The sequence below is a fragment of the Prinia subflava genome, chromosome 6, assembly GCF_021018805.1.
Source record: "Prinia subflava isolate CZ2003 ecotype Zambia chromosome 6, Cam_Psub_1.2, whole genome shotgun sequence".
NCBI lineage: Eukaryota > Metazoa > Chordata > Aves > Passeriformes > Cisticolidae > Prinia > Prinia subflava.
The window spans coordinates 10,177,736-10,194,700 of NC_086252.1; the positions used below are offsets into that span (position 1 = coordinate 10,177,736).

Here is a 16,965-nt window from a genome sequence, read left to right on the forward strand (position 1 = left end):
CAAATTTTTCCCCAGTATCCAACCTGAACCTCACCCGGCACAGCCTGAGGCCATTTCCTCTGGTGCTGTCCCTTGACACCTGGGAGAAGGGGCCAATCCTCAGCTAACTCTGCCCTCCCATTCAGGGAGCTGTGGAGAGGAAGGAGGTCACCCCTGAGCCTCCTTTCCCTCAGGCTGAGCACCCCAGATCCCTCTGCCTCTCCCTATCAGATTCATGGTCGCGTTCTGCAGATCATAGCAAGTGAAAGAAAGGACTGCACAGAGACTTTCTCCTTGTTCCTTTTTCGTACTGTACTTCTGTCAAACAGTAATATCTCACTTCCATTAGCATGTGTGCTCAAACAAGTTGTATGAATATAAACTGAGAAGAATCCACCACCACCAATCAGTTTTCAAAAGGCCACAGGCATCACCTCCAGAAGTGGCAAAACTGCCTCGTCCTCCAGTTTACAAACCCAGATTGTCAGAACTCACACCAACAACTGCTGCCAATACAGCATCAACCTTTACTGAAAGCACAATTTCTATGTTGTCACATTTCTGCTTTGGACCACTATCTGCTCACGGGTATCTACAGCAGATTCCTAAGAGGTCTGTGGATTTCTTCATGAAATGCAGCTAATTTCACAGCTCTTGACACATGAGAAGGTAAACAAAATTTAACTCTCAGCAACACTTCCACAGCATGCTGGTAGCACCTCTTGCCAAAAATAAAACCAGTTAAAAATACATGTGCCAGGTAAAAACTCTCCTCTGAACTTTCTGAACTTAAAAGGTACAGAAATTCTGTAATTCCATTATTTTAGAGAAAATCCAGCTTTGAGGGGGGCGTAACAGCAATAAGTCATAAAACTTGATGTTAATATCAAACATCTTAGTTACTAATTTTTATGCAGAGAGAAGGATGGGGCAGGGGAGTCACTATGTGTGACTCTGGTCAGAAACCACCTTAACACCTTACTGCAGAGCCACTGAGCTCTAACACACCAGGACAATCCCGTTTCAATGCTTCCAGTCCAAGTGGGATTACACTCACGGCCCTCTCACATTTCCCACAACTTCTCTTGGATGTTCCTACCAGGTCTAGGAGGGTGCTGGGCAGCACACTGCAGCCAAGCCCTCAAAGGCTGGAAACAGCAAGTTGGATTATACATAATCCATCAGATACAAGTGGTTTGATACAAGTGCAATCCCACACCCCAAAATTTATCCACATCTTTCCCAGGCTGTGATTGTGAACCCTTGGGAAAGCTCAGTGGAAATTCCTAGGTCTGAGGCACACTGGAGGACTGACTGCTGGACAGCATGGAGCAAGGCATTCTTTCAAATGTAAATGGACAAAACACATCAGGGCAATGTAAAAAAAAAAAAAAAAAAGAAGATGAAAATTTGGGCCTCCTTACCCGTCATACAGTCTTTGTTCTGTGTCAAGGGGTTCTATTTGCTTCCTTCACTGGCACAAACAAAATTATTCCCATTAGCCCCAAGAAGAGGTGACAGCTAGCTATGGAAGCGAGAGATGGATTCTGTTCTGCATCACACAAAATCAACAAAAGAGTCAAATGTGTTCTAGCTCAACAACTGGCTTTTTAAAAAATATATTTGCAATGACAATGTGATAAAAGAAGGTGACATGAATCCCAAGTCAGGTGGTTGGGAGAAGCCCCTGGCATGAAACTGGGGAATTTATCTGGTGAATTTTACTGAAAACGTTATAAAAGAAGCTAAAATACCATTTTTGTAGAACTACCTTTCCCCAGCTGCCTGTCCTAGCTTCTGAAAGACCCTATTCATTTATGTTAGGGGTATTTAAACTAAAACAAAATGTTTTCCTGCAGTAGAGATGCTGATTACTTGAGACAGGACTAAAGGAACAAAGCTATTATATAACCTTCCTCCTGCATTTTTCATTTGGCATATGCAGTTCACAAGAATAGTTCCAACTCACTATCTTTAATAACCTTTGAATCAGGCTAACAGTGACTTGAAAAAACAGCAGAGCTCTTAATTAACACATATATAACATATATATCATTAAAAATAACTAATGTATCATTAGCTGAAAAACTTCACATTTCTTATATACTTTGCAAGAGCACAAAGGTGTCTGTCTGCAAACACACGGACTCATTTTAAAAAGTTATGATGTTGCAACTCTCCCATACTTCCAATGCTTGTTAAAGAATATTACTGCTGATTTTTTTTTGTCCATTTATGACTTTGAAAACAACAAAAATCTTTCAGTCAAAAAGAACAATAAAAAAGGAATTGGGTGAAATATAAATTAAAATACTGTTCCAGAAACAAAATATTTAATTAAAAAAAAATATTTAAACTATAATTAAAATTCTGGAGCAAAACCAAGAAGTGCCCATCAATTAGGATTTTTTAAACAGGAACACTTCTCACCATAAAAAATAATAAAAATCTAAACTATGCATGGAAAATATAGAAATCTTTGCTATCATAAAATGGTTTGGGTTGGAATGGACTTTAAAGTTTGTCCTGTTCCAAACCCGTGCCATGGGCAGGGACACTTTCAACTAGACCAGGTTGCTCCAAGCTCCATCCAACCTGACTTTGAGCATTTCCAACGATGGGGCAAGGATGTATATCGCCAGAGGAAGTGATCTAAATACAAGTAATGCAATAGATTTATTGTACTGTTCTCCTAATGCTATCCTACTTCAGGGGAAAAAAATCTAACATATTCCTCTGCTATTCCCCAGTGACAGAAATACAAACAAAGCTGCCATGACTTGATGTGGCTGGAATGGTACAGAATGACTACACCTCGCCTCTGAAGCCAGCAAAAGGTCTGACAAACTGCAGGTGAAGAACCAGAGCTTTATCACGGGGGTGACAGCTACCCTCACACAGTGAGATAAGCCATCAACTCCCTGCACTTCCATTGTGGGTACCAGGCACCCTCCTCACTCACAGGAATCACAGGATGGTTTTGCATTGGAAGGACCTTAAAGATTCCACCCCTCACCTTCCACTAGTCCAGGCTGCTCCAAGCCTCATCCAGCCTTGGCCTTGAACACTTCCAGGGATGGGGCAGCCACAGCTTCTCTGGGCAGCCTGTGCCAGAGCCTCACCACCCTCACAGGGAAGAATTTCTTTCCAATATCCCACCTAACCCAGCCCTGCTTCAGCTTAAGGCCATTCCCCTTGTCCTACGCCCTCCTCCAGCAGTAACATCAACAGCAACACAAGCAATCAGTGAGTGTCTCACCTGGCTATCTTGTCACTGCAGGACATGGTGAGCAGCCTCTCCCCCTGCAGCACCCCATCCCACGTCTGGATGGTGGTGGTGGAGCGCACGGGGATGGTCCCTTCCCCAGACTCGATCTTGGTCCGGAGCTGTCCCCTGGCTTTGCGGTTTGGGTGTCTGTCCCCTTGGTCTGCAGGACAAAGAACACTGAGAATCAGCTAAGGAACATGCTCAAAGGGTTTCACATTAGACTCACAGTAAGAAAGACTGATTTGAGGTATCTGCCTGCAGTTACTGCGGGCTTGCATCACAGTTCCTACTGCTCTTGGCAATTCAGCTACAGCATCAGACACCTCTCACAAGTATTGCCTTCCAAAACACACCTGCAGTTAAACCAAGCTTTCACCAAAGGAGCAGTAGGAAGCAGGCAGCTCTTGAGCTCTGCTCAGCGTGTTACAGAGTTAAAATGAAGTTAATGGGCAGACTGTGGAAGGGGCAGGCAGAGAACTGCTGTTAAAGGATGGAAACAGAAAGGATGGTTAGTTCTGTAGGAATACTTGCTGACTCACTGGCTTATCTCAGTTAGCATCAGCCTCTTCAAGACCACAGGGCTCATCACTCTATACTGAACTTCTACCACAGAGGAAGAACAGCTCAGATTTTTTTGGAAGAGATCTTTGTCTAACACACTTCTATGCTAAAAGGAAAGAAGACACCTAAATTTTAACTGTGCTGCTTGTACATGCCCCAAGAATCATTTCAGCTCCCTTGGGTGGAAGAGGACTGCTGTCATACCCTCTTGTGCTGCTTCATGGGGTGAGAAGATCCGAGCATCACCGCAGGGAGAAGTACTGATATAGAGATGGAACTGCACATTCTCCTTCAGCTTAAACCCGCCTTGCTCTGATCTGATGAAAATGGACTTTTGCTGATCTTCTTTATTGCTGAAACAGAGAAGAAAGCTGGAGTCAAAACTGACATTAACATGGAAATAGGCATAAGCTGGGCAGACTTAACAGGCATTAAAAGCAAACACATGATGGCTGAAAATTCTGTAATATAAATCTAACAGTTATGACAATTAAGAAAATTAAAGGACCATCAAGACAGGAAACAAAGAGCCTGTGGCAATCCCAAATGTCAAGAGCTTTCAGGCACTTAAATGAAACATCAGCAACCTTTAGCCCACTTCATATTATTTTGATTTGTACATTTACAGTTTACAAAATTACTGCAAATTATTTTCCCCGTCCTCCCTTCTCATGATTGACACCTCACTGAATAAATGTTTTGTTCAACACAAACTTGAGGGCAAGGGGCACGAGTTATAAATTCAGCATCCTAATGGAACAGGACAAGTGTTTTACACTGAAATAATGAAGACAGATGTTTTCCACAGACATCTTTCCAGCTCTTTGGGATCAGCTCATCTTCCCTTTTCTCCAGCTTACCTTAGGTAGAGCTCAAGCTGCGTGTACAGAAATTTCAGCAGACACCGTCGAGCTATGATTTCTGCATGGCAATCATTTAATGCAAGACCACGATCACTCATGTATTCACCATTGATGCACTTTGTTCCTGTAGAAACACTGATGACTAGGGCATCTTTCACATCTGTACCTGCAGAACAAAATTTCAGGAAGGAGATTCAATTAACATCACACATAATGCACTGAGTGATCTTCTTGCAGAACTCAAACAATGCTTTTTTTCTTTTTGGTTGTTTGCTTCTTTTAAAAAAATAAATGCTTTTTCTTCTGATAATTTATTTAAAACAAAAGCTTCAGTCAGTCATACCTCCCTGCACAATCACTGTCAGTGGCTCTCATAGAAACTACTCTCTTCATGTTGGAGTTCAGACAAGTTAAAAATTGAAAACCTGCAAGTAAAAAGTGCTGCTTCAAGAAGAATTATTAAAGCCCAAGATCCGAAGTGCTTTTTTTCCTGAGATTCAGGCAGCCATCAACTTTCAGCTGTACCTTCTGGCCATCTATGCAGATATTCACAGCCACTTCAGAAATCTGAAAGGCATAGGTTTATCAAAGCAGCAACATGTTATGGAAGGGTGTTGAGCCAACAACAGGAAAGGTGAGACTAGGGAAAAAAGAAATGTAAATGCTTAAATCACTGTAAAGACCACCATTATAATGTATAGTTCTTGGTATTAAACCATCCCATGCAATAGGATTTAAAAAGTACATTGGGTGGGTAGTTTCTATACAGAGAACTGCCCTTTATCACTCAAAACCCCCAGCTGAACGAAGGACTAAGAAAGACAGGTCAAAATGCCACTCAGCAAAACACCCAGGGGTAAAAAAAGCCCAACAAGTTAAAATAAACCTGAGCCCAGCTGGGCCCTCCTGCCCACAGGGTTAGAGGAGAAGCACCAAGCTGTAACACACAGCTATACAATGGGGTCATTTAACTCTAGGCACTCCCCAGACTAATGGGGATATTATATGGCAAGATATTTTCTTATTCTGTGCAAAGCTTTTTCTTCAGGTTATCAAAAGTTATTCACATGTTAGTTAAGTCTAAATTCTTTGGCACATGACTCTTCTGGGAATTGCACGTACAAGGCTGTAAATAGCACAAAAACCTGTTAAATACCACAAACCAAAATAAACAAAACTACAGCATGTTCCTCATGTATTTGGGGCTAAAACAAGTGTTACTTCCACATGGAGGTCTGGCTGTTCTCAACAGAGCTTGAGGAGCATCAAGGCTTCCCAAACCTCCTTACAACCTGTGTGAGTGGGAGGGACAGAGCTGGGACAACCTCAAAATGAACATTCCACCAAGAGTTCACATTGACTGAAGACCAGGATAAACCTTAATGTGAGGAAAAGTCAGCAGCAGCATGGCCATAGATTAATTTAGGGCACAACTTCGCTGTTCTGGGTGATTTGGACAAGCAGAGATCTTGTGTCAGCCCCCAGGGAGCCACGACACCATTGCTGACACGAGCACACCGCTGCCATCTGCCAAAACACAAACTGCTTTCTTCAGATATTTTTAATGAAATGACTGACATAGAGCACTAAGAATAAAATGTAGCAAGAATAACAAAGTACAGAATCTTAAAACCTTGGAAAAAAGCATAATTCTTACATAACATGCCCAAACCAGGAATACCAATGGGCGATGTTACTGGTTTTCCCAAAGTTTCATGATTAACTGTAAAACCTATGTTTTGTGAGCTACTCAGATGTGTCAGGCAGAGGACAGGAACTCTGTGAAAAACAAGTACTTGCAGGTATATTTTTCCTGTAAATATCTGAGATTTAATTACTATATTTAGTCCACCTTCAAGATTAAACAGCAAAAATAAATTTCAATACCAGTTAAATGAAAAAAGGTGGTTTACTAGATGCAAACAGAGCTCTCATATTTAAGCATTCAAGATACTACTTTTTTAAAAAATTTACCTGTTGTCATGACAATTCCAGCAAGGACTTTTCGACGTGCATGTGGAGATGAGAAATTTTCTGTCAAATCACTGAATTTATCTACAACCAAGCGTGCAACAGCATCAGCTAACACCTGTAGGACCACACAGAAATGCACATTTAAAAAAAACAAACTTAAAAATTACAGGAGCATTAAGTTATAAAGATTTCTGCTTTTAAATGATTGGACAAAGCAAAGGAAGGGAGTTTTTACTGTTCACTTTAAAACCTGACACTGAGGTGCCCCCTGCAAGTGGAAGCAGAGGTAGGAGTGCTCCATGTCTGCCACAACAAGGTCAGAGAGCGTTAAGCCAAGCACTGAAGTACCTAATGCCCATGATCCTGATGAACATCTGAGGCTTGGGAGAACAACTGGAGAGACAGAGGAGTTTATACTCTCATGCTCAAACCTCAAAACATATCATTTCGATATCCTCAACATTGAACCTGACAATGAGATTGAAATAAAAATCCATGCCCCTCAAATGAACCTTTTATAACAATACAATTCCTTATCTGTTATATAAATAAGGGCAATTTTGTTTCCAACCCCAGTTTAATGCTTCCTATCTTGTTTTTACAAGACCTATGCAAAGTTCGGGATAGAAAATACCAGTGTATAAACCCAAATAAATTATCCCAAAATCAGGAAAGATTTCTGTCTTTTAGGACAACTTGAACAGTCACTTCAAGCCAGGCTGTAAGTGGGGCTAACTTCTAAAATGACGGAAAACTTCGAAAGAGCAGTCCTGCTCCTGTTGACAATCCAGCTCAGCGCTGCAGCTAATCCCACCTGCTGTTTTCAAAGCAGCTGGAACTGGAATTGCTACAAAAAATGAGTCAAGACCAAATTCCTGAATTTACACCTGAAAAGAATCTGAAGCCAAGGCAAGCATGAGTTGATAACCAGCAGTACCTGAGATGTTCCAGGTGTGCACACCTGGCCCACAGCTTCACACGCACAGAGACACAGGTACTGTGTGTCACACCCACCAGGCCATTCAGATGTGGAGTGAGGCACTGGAGCAGAGAAGCTGTGATTGCCCCACTCCTGGAAGTGTTCCAGGCCAGGTTGGACAGGGCTTGGAGCAATGTGGCCTAGTGGAAAGTGTCCCTGCCCACGGCAGGAGGCGGGACTGGATGAGCTTTAAGGTCCCTTCTAACCTAAACCATTCTATGACACAAATGTGTTAGATGTCCAAGAGAAAAATGGGAAAGAAAAAACCAAACCAAAATAGAAAAAAAGAAAAGAAAATGGTTTGAAGACCACCAGCCCCATTCACGTCCATCTCCTTAACAAGGCTCATGAGAACCAACAGCCTAGAAATGACGTGGGCATGCTCTCAACGTTAACTTCCTTTTGGAAAAGCTTTAGCAGACAGGAAATAACTCAAGCTGGGGTGTCAGGATTACAGAGCTCAGCAGCTCTCACCAGGGCCTGACAGAACAGTGACCAGCAGTCAGGTCCCAGCTGCACCAGCCTCATCAGTGTTTTGCAATCACTCAACTTGTGGAATCAGATGACTCTTGACATTGCAAACACCAATTTTCTTGAAACATTTGAATGGACTGCAACTCAGAAACTCCACATGTTTTTCAGGAACACCATTTGGCTCAGGGGTGACAACATGTCTGGTCAGGCATGGATTTTCAAACACAGTCTTTGTTGCTGACCCAAAATTGGGTTACACCCATGTTCTGCCAGGACCACAACCACACAGCACTAAATCTGCATTTACGGTCCTAGCACTTACCTAATGCTGAAAGCTGAACTTTAAGGAAAATACCCAAAAGAAAAGGCAAATAACTGAGTGGCTTTTAATCACTCTGCTCTTAGAAATGGAAAATTAATACACAAAAGGCTTAAATTATTAACCTCCCTGCAGACATGAGGGCAGACAGCCAAGGCACAGAGTCCCCATTCCAGGGTTTTATCCCTAGCCTCACTGCACAGTTATGGACATTAGTTTCCCAGTTGCAAGTTTTAAGCTCCCATTTCTGTAATCCCTGTATTTTCTGCTCTACCCTACACTGATGTGCTGGACAGCACATGGTAGAACCATGCTGAATGACTTTGTGATGGAATACAGATACTACAGACACAAACTATTCCAGACAGGGACGGACCCAATCCACAAAGAGAACATATGCCCCAGGTCACTTCCAACCTGGACTACACTATGATTCTATGCTTAATAGAGGCTTCAAACCTGCTAGAAAAGGCTTGGCATCCAGGGAACAAACAATGTGATTCACCTTTTCTAAAATAATTAAAAAAAAAAAAAGTGGTGGTGACTGGGGTGACTGGTAATGGAGCAGTCTTCCCCAGCACTGGGAACTGAAATTGCCATGTGTTTCTGGAAGAAATCTACGGCCACTTTGCCTGCTAATGCCACTGACCAAAGGCTCCCCTGCCTACAGGCTGGATCCATCAGCTTCCTCCAGAAGGAGCCTTTTTTTTTTACACCAGAAGCAAAGCAGAGGAAACTGTGGTGTTGGTATACAAAGGAGCACACAGTGAGTTCCTCTGGGAAGCTGGCACAGCAGAACAGGATGGAGCTGCATCTCACAGAGCCTGGAACTAAGCTGTTGGCAAGGAAGTCTAAAAATGCTTGGATGAACTTGGAGCCAGACACTGGGGAGGACTCATGAGAAGAACTAAGCAGAACTCAAGCGAGACAAAATGAACCTTGGAGATACAAACAATCCAGGATGAACTGGAGAGGAGGAAAAGAAATCACTGCCAGAAGACAGGCAGATAAATTAAAGATTTGTTATTTCTATTTGATACACAAATTGTGTGACAACAGCTGGGCGGTGAGGAATAAACACTGCTAAATGCCTATAGATGTAGTCACTAAGATTTTGGTCTTCAGTAAGAATACTCCCAAGAAATTAGAAGAACTATCCCTGTCTCCCAGGCAGTCTATTATACTGACATAGTTAAGGCATGGAAGAGAAGGGAATAAAGCAGCACCAAGAACAAGACTCACTGCCCAGAAATTACATCCTGCTGTCCCCATCTCAAAACCATGGACTTGAGGCTGTTTCCACAGCAAGCCCAGGCCACTGACTGGCCTGACCTTTCACATCACATTCTGATTCTACTGCCTTTCATATAAGTAAATGTTAATTGGAACACAAATTGAACTCGGGTCTCACCTTCCCTGTGAATGCTCTAACATCTGACACAGTTTCTCCACCCCTGCTCTTGCATTAAATCATTATTCCAAGCTGAGTAATTCAAAAAAGGAAAGACCTAAAATAGCTGACAGTTGGCTCAGTAAGGCACGTGAGCTCAAAGTACTTTCGGGTGTGTTGTTTCCTTCTCTGATGAATTCGGTGAATCCACTCCTTTTCTACACACACAGACTGGTTTTAGTTAAACACAGATGCTGCAGCAATGTTGCAGAACCACCCTGATCATTCACACTTGAAAATAATCTGGAGCTGATGAAGTTCAGGTCAATCTGGAGCTGAAGGAAGACCTTGGAAGGCTCTGGAGCCCACCCAAGATGAATGCTGGTGATCCCCTGAGTGGTGGGAAGGGCAGCAGCAATAGCTCACAGCTCTCACTGGAACTGGCCCAAGAAGTCTCCATCCTTTGTGCTCTCCTTGGATCTCCAGACACCCTTCTCAAGCAGACATGTTCTCCCTTGGTTTAGTTTTTTTTATTCTTGTCTTCAAGAAAAAGTTAATGGCTTATGTGAACTTTCCACCAAGGTAAAATGAAGGTCAACCAGGTCCTGCCCTTTAACAGTGACCAGCACACACAATTCATAGAAGTTTCCTGTTATGATTTATAGAAATGTCTGCCTGTTTGTAGACTCTTCCACTGCTTATGCTGATGCATCTTCTATATTTCTTCCAATTCCACAGCAACTATTCCAACATATAATTCGTGATATCCCCATAAATATATTCAACACTGTCCTTTTCCCAGGTTTGAATCCATCATGTTCTTATTCTCCTGTATGCCCTAAGCAATCCATTGCAATGAACTGCCTAGAACTCCTCATACCTCTCCAGAAGCAGCTTTCCCAGATCTCCAATCATGTTCATATTTCTGTGTATCTTTTATATATTTGAATCATTTTTTATACTTCCCCTTGCCCCAGGATGAACTAGGACTAGAACAGCACATCAAGTACACATAGCCATTCACTCACTCCATTTCTCCTGCTTAATGTTTTGTTTCAATGCCTGTCCACAACAACAGAAAGGATAAACTGAATTAGGTGAATGATTAAAAATACTCTCTCTAGTGATGTTTTTCAAACTGATCTCATTTGCAGCTGCACTGCTCCTTTGTGTAGCTCAACTTGCTTTCTCTCACAATAGTCAAGCTTTCTAATTTAAATACGTGTATTTAAGCTTCAATGTGTATGATTTCAATTTCCAGTTCTCTGCACACCTTGACTAATCAGTTATCTTTTTAAGTAAACAGTTTGAGGAAATAACATCAGGAAAAAGCCTCCATATCAGCTTTCTAACAGAAGCCATTAGTGGCTCGAAGAGGTGCTACCTCCAACCAGCAGGATCCCATTGTCTGATGGAAAACTTTTCCTTGAGGGACACCAGCAGCCTGGGCTGCTGAAGGTCTGAAGCGTATACTGGGGAGTTACTGCTACCACTGTGTTCTTTTCTCAGTTTTACTCCAAAGCATTTGGAACTGGCCTGAGAACTTCTTTGAGGGGCAGCACCATGCCATCTGTGGCAGAGGTGTGAGACCCCTCCACAGGAGGCCACCAGAATGCTCCAAGAGCTGGAGCCCCTCTGCTCTGGAGACAGGCAGAGAGCTGGGGTGCTCACCTGGAGGAGAGAGGGATCAAGGGAGAGCTCAGAGCCCCTGCCAGTGCCTGAAGGGGCTCCAAGAGCTGGAGAAGGATTTCAGGCAAGAGCCTGGAGTGTAGGAGAAGGGGGAATGGCTTCCCACTGACAAAGGGCAGCATTAGATGGGATATGGGGAAGAAATTCTTCCCTGTAGGGGTGGAGAGGCCACGGCACTGAGAAGCTGTGGCTGCCTGGAAGTGTTCAAGGGCAGGTTGGACAGGGCTTGGAGCAACCTGGAATAGCAGAAGGTGTCTATGCCCATGGCAGGGGGTGGGAATAAGATAAGGTTCAAGGTTTCTTCCAACCCAAGCCATTTTGTGATTCTATGATTTTTTTGATCAGTTCACAAAGCAGAGCTAACCATAAAATTATTTTCATTGTTTTGGAGAGGCAAGTCCCTCTAATGCAAGTGTGACAATCTGTTCAATACCAACACACCCACTGCCAAGGTGCTAAGTGCACAGCTGCTGAGTTTTTCAGTGGGACCTTTTTACCCACTCTGAGGCACATGTTGAGTGTTGAGTTTAACTCACTTTGCCAGCACAGAGAGGTTCCTCACTGCAGGGAGCCTTCCCTCATCCCTGACAACAGAGCAAGCTGTGAGCAAACAGAGAAGCTTGAACTGAACCCCAGGATCAGCACCTCAATATCCCTCCGTACAGCCATCAGAATATTCTCACACCCACCTCACCACAATAATTTTTGATTGCAGCAGCCCTTCTGTACCGTTTGACACTTTGCACATCTGTTTCCATATTTAACTCTCTTTGGAGCACCAGCTCTCAGGAGATCTAGTGGGGTCACAGCAGACATCCAGCCATGCCCATGACCACCACCACCACCACCAGGGAACATCTCTCCTCTCAACTCCGTTCTTCTCACCACGAATAAGCTACAGGCAGGTTTGGACCTGCCACTCAGGCAGTTAATTCCAACATCTTCACTGTTACAACCACACTGTACTTCTTTCATTTCCCCCTAAATACTTGGTATTTCAATTTTTCCTCCCCTCACAGATTTCTAGATTTCATTTTTTCCAACTTGATCAACATTTTATTTTGTCCACTGGTTGTGTCAAATCCTATCCTGATTTACATCATTCCTGCACTCTCCAATTTTTGTGATTTCACCCATTTTATGATTATCTCTGAACTTAACACTTTTTACAAAGTAAACAATATCTAAAATAATTAAACAACTCACAGACTTCTAAGCAGGACCTGAAAACACCACAAATGCTTAAATGATTAAATACATACCAGACCAAAATCACTAATATGTACAAGACCAAATGTAAATCCAATAACAGCTAATTATAATTCAAAGCAAAGCAACACAGTGAAGTGCTTGATGACATCCTGATGACAAGCTGATCAAAAGCCCCTGAATAAAAATTACTTGAAATTGGGTCTAAACAAGGCAGCACCCATGTGTCATCTTTGCCAGTTCAGCTTGGGTTTTTCACACTTCCCTCTTCCAGTTCCAGCTTTTACCATTTTACTCCTGCAAGAACTAATAACACATGAATTACTAGCAGTGACATTTTTTTGGTGTCTGAGGTCAAAACTACTTTTAAAAGCAGAGAATGCACTCTGAAATTACCGAATCTATTGAAGAAATTTTAACTACCCAAAACAGCAAGATCCTGGATTTGAAAATGAAGGAAGCATTTATCAGTAACACAGTAATTGTGCAACATTAGAATGAAACCATATAGGAAGTTCTAAAATATGCATAATGTCCATATATTTTGCTAAAACAATGTCCTTAAAATAGTCACATCTGCTTATACCCTTTGACCCCACATTATCCAATCAGAACAGTATGTTAGAATTTTAAAGAAATCTAGAACAATGGTTTTGACATAGAAAAGGTCAAAGCCTTGAAATTCTCATAATATACAGAAAATTGCAAAAGAATTCACAGACAAATATTTTAGTTTAGATGGGCATATAATATCACTTAAAAGACCCAAGAGATGCAGTAGAAAGACAGCAGTCAAACAATTATTAGTATAGTTTGACTGAAAGAAACAAACAAGAAAACAGGGGAGAATTTTTCAGCATTAAAAATTCAAAATTACTCCATTCTAGTAACTTCAAATTTCTGATCTGTGTCCAGTATGTTGGATGCTTTCCCTAGTTCATTACCTATTTGATTTAAATTATTTCTCAGCCAGATTTACTTGCCTAAGTAACTTCCATATGCACAATAATTCATTTGCCTAGAGCACAACCCTTCAGATGACAGCCATTTAACCACACATCTCATATACCTGCACATGGAATGTGTTCACACCCTGGACATTAGCAGCAGTCGCAACAGCCTCACTTCATCTGACCTTGACTTGCAACAATTTCTGATGGCAGGGAAGAATGACTTTCTTCTCTGCTAAAAACTGCTGTATCAAATAACTTCACTTGAAGCAGTAATTCTCACTTGGAACTCCATCTAAGTCTCGCTGTCTGAGATGAGCAAGATGTGATTCAATCTCTCCCCAGCACAAACTGTAATTCAAGCTGGCACTGGAGCTCTCTTACACAACATGATCAAGGCTGAGAACATCAGAAACAAAGCCTCTTCTCTGTGCAAGAGAATACAAATTGTCAGAAGCTGTAACTGTATAAATCACCTAATACACAGATACATACACATATATTTTATATATACAGATGCACACATATCTATAGAAACAGAAACAGCTGTTCAAACTATTCCACACACATGACTTGACTCCTGATTCAACACACAGGACTTGACTCCTCTTGGTCATTAGCCTAAGCCATCCGCAACACCCAAAGGGTTTCTCTCACCTGTGGCATCAGAAACAAAGCCTCTTCTCTGTGCAAGAGAATACAAATTGTCAGGAGCTGTAACTGTATAAATCACCTAATACACAGATACATACACACATATATATATATTTAATATATATATATAGACACAGCCACACCCCTATAGAAGCAGAAATGCTCTTCAAACTGATTCATCACACACGACTTGACTCCTCTTGGTCATTACCCACAGCCATCCACAACGCCCGGAGGGTTTCTCACCTGTGGCAAGTGTAACTGGAGGCCCTCGCTGGGAATGGGCTGCCGGGATGGAGTCTGGTCCAGCTGCATGTTGAACAGGGATGCCAGGGCTGACTGGGCAGCCCGAGCTTTTGCCAGCTTTTTATTCCTTCCCGAGCCCTCGAAAGTCTGCCCGTCCACGGCCACAGCCATGACGAAGTTCTTGGCGTGGCTCTCCCCGCTCTCCGAGAGGAACTCGTACTTGAGCCCCGGGCGCAGCTCGTTGAGGATCATGACGGGGTTCTTGCCGCTGGCCGCGGGGTAGGGCGAGGGCGGCGGCAGAGGTGACTGCGACAGGCCGCTGGCAGCGGGCGGCGGCAGCCCGTAGTCCCCGCCGGAGCCGAAGGAGCCGTCCCCGTTGGAGCCCAGGTAAAAGGAGGCGTCGGGAGGCACCGGCGTCTCGAACCCGTTGAAAAGCGTGTCGGGGAAATCCGCCTGGTCGGATGTGAAGTCCGTGTTGACCGACAGAGTCCTGCCCATGGCCAGGTGGGCTTCCGAGGCGTTGGGGAACTGGACGAAGGAGCGCAGAGCCTTCTCGGCGGCGTGAAGCTTGGCCTTCTTTTTCGTTGGGCCAGAGCCCTCAAACACCTGCCCGTTGACTTCCACTGCCATCACAAACATGGGCGCGTGCACCGGCCCCGTCTGGGAGAGGAGTTTGTACTGTAAACCGGGTTTAATCTCATTCAGCTGCATCAGGGCGTTCTTGGGCAGAACGGGGCCAGGCATTTTCTTCCTCTTCTTGGGGCGGAATTTGGAATGGCCATTGTTGCCCTCCTCCAGAGGCCTCTTCCTGCTGCTGCTGCCGCCGCCGTTGGAGAGCGGGGTGCCCTCGCCAGGGCCCTGCCCGGCGCTGTCCTTGGCGGGAACGTTGTCCACATTGCGGTTCTCTTTAATGTCGGTGCTGCTCGAACCTGCGGTGCCCAGAAAGAGTAACTTACAATGCCTTCGGTGCAGGATCTTGTAAATGCAAAATTTATAGATTCCTTTATCTCTCTTTGTAACTGGTTAAGTGATGTGTGCTCACAGGTTAAATATTTTTGCAATACTACTAGAGATGATGACAATGTAACACAACCTCTCACTAATTCAAGAAATACAAATTTTCACACTTGATACAACTGCACAGCAAAAAATCACTACACTTTTATTTTTTAATTTTAATTATGCTGGAACAAGTTTTACTTCTAAGTTATATTTAGTTTCAAAAATGCTTTAAATCAACAATATAAGCTATAGCAGCATATGCCCACAAAACAAACAACTACCATTAGAAAAGTAAAAATGGATGCCACAACTCTGAGCCTGATGTTTAATTCTAATTTGTTATCAGTTTAGTCATGTTATTTTTTTCCCTGCAGTGATTTTAGTTACTTAAATTGAAAAACTACATAAAAAACCTTTGTTCAGAGCAATGAAAAATTAGGCAGCTCTTTGGTAGGTACCATGACTGAAGAGTGTTTGAATGCTTGTTTCTCTTTAGCTATTCCATGTTTTTCAAATTCAGTGCCTTTTCATACCTTTTCTGAATATTCCTTTCACCTCATCCCAATTTTCTGAGGAACTGCAGCTGCCCATTGTGCCAGCAGGACCACAAGACTATGTATTTCCACACAGCCTTCTATTTTTAAAAAATCTCTTATTCATCATTTACAAGCATAATTGCTTGTCAAGAACTCTGCTGTCACGTAGTTACAAACCCCAAAACCACTAGAGATCCTCTCTAAGGCTACACAGAATAGAAGTGTGACAAAAGCTGCACACTCACACTGATAATATTTTAATGGGAGGGCAGGGAAGACAATACAATATTAATTTATTGATTTGTTTTCAAAAATATAAGTTGGGGTAATATGTCAGAGCTACATATAAGGAATTACATTTGCTTTAAGTTCAAAGACCTAATTTTCACCCTGATAAAGAAACTAAGGAAATTAACTATTTGTGCTTTCTACTGGCATTTGTGAATGAAAAGGTATATGTATTAAATCAAGTATTTTTAACTCTCCAGTTCCAAAACTTCAATACATCTGTCTTACATCTACATGGATCCAAGGTGGTAAATGGTCTTTGAAATTAGAACAAACCAGGTGGAAGCTCTCTTTCACAGTGAAAAATTCCAGCCACACTTTCAGTCTTCCCTAAGAATCCCCTACCCGTGCACACATCACTTCGCCCAGGTTACAAAGCTGATGGAATAGTTACTAAATTTTCATTTATAACATCCTCCAGCAAAAGCTCGATAGGTTACTCCTTTCGGTGCTCGAAGAGAAAAAAAGGAAGGGAAAAAAAGATCAAAAGAAAAAGCCAAAGTAGAACACATTTCATTAAATCACAGCAGCACAACAAAGAATTGTACAGTACTGATCATGCAATTTAGTCAATTAAATTCGGA

At 42.6% G+C, this 16,965-nt stretch overlaps 1 protein-coding gene across 11 annotated transcripts in view; it reads right to left on the reverse strand.

The window, feature by feature from the left end:
* ADARB1 (adenosine deaminase RNA specific B1) overlaps positions 1–16,965 on the reverse strand; it is a 70,119-nt gene that overhangs the window by 24,146 nt on the left and 29,008 nt on the right. For all 11 annotated transcript variants that reach the window (XM_063400171.1, XM_063400172.1, XM_063400168.1 and 8 more), the window contains 5 exons: positions 14,556–15,484; positions 6,646–6,760; positions 4,669–4,837; positions 4,013–4,161; positions 3,239–3,407 (listed from right to left, as the gene is read on the reverse strand). In XM_063400171.1, the coding sequence (XP_063256241.1) occupies positions 3,239–3,407; positions 4,013–4,161; positions 4,669–4,837; positions 6,646–6,760; positions 14,556–15,484 (1,531 nt within the window). The remainder of the gene's footprint in view (positions 1–3,238; positions 3,408–4,012; positions 4,162–4,668; positions 4,838–6,645; positions 6,761–14,555; positions 15,485–16,965) is intronic.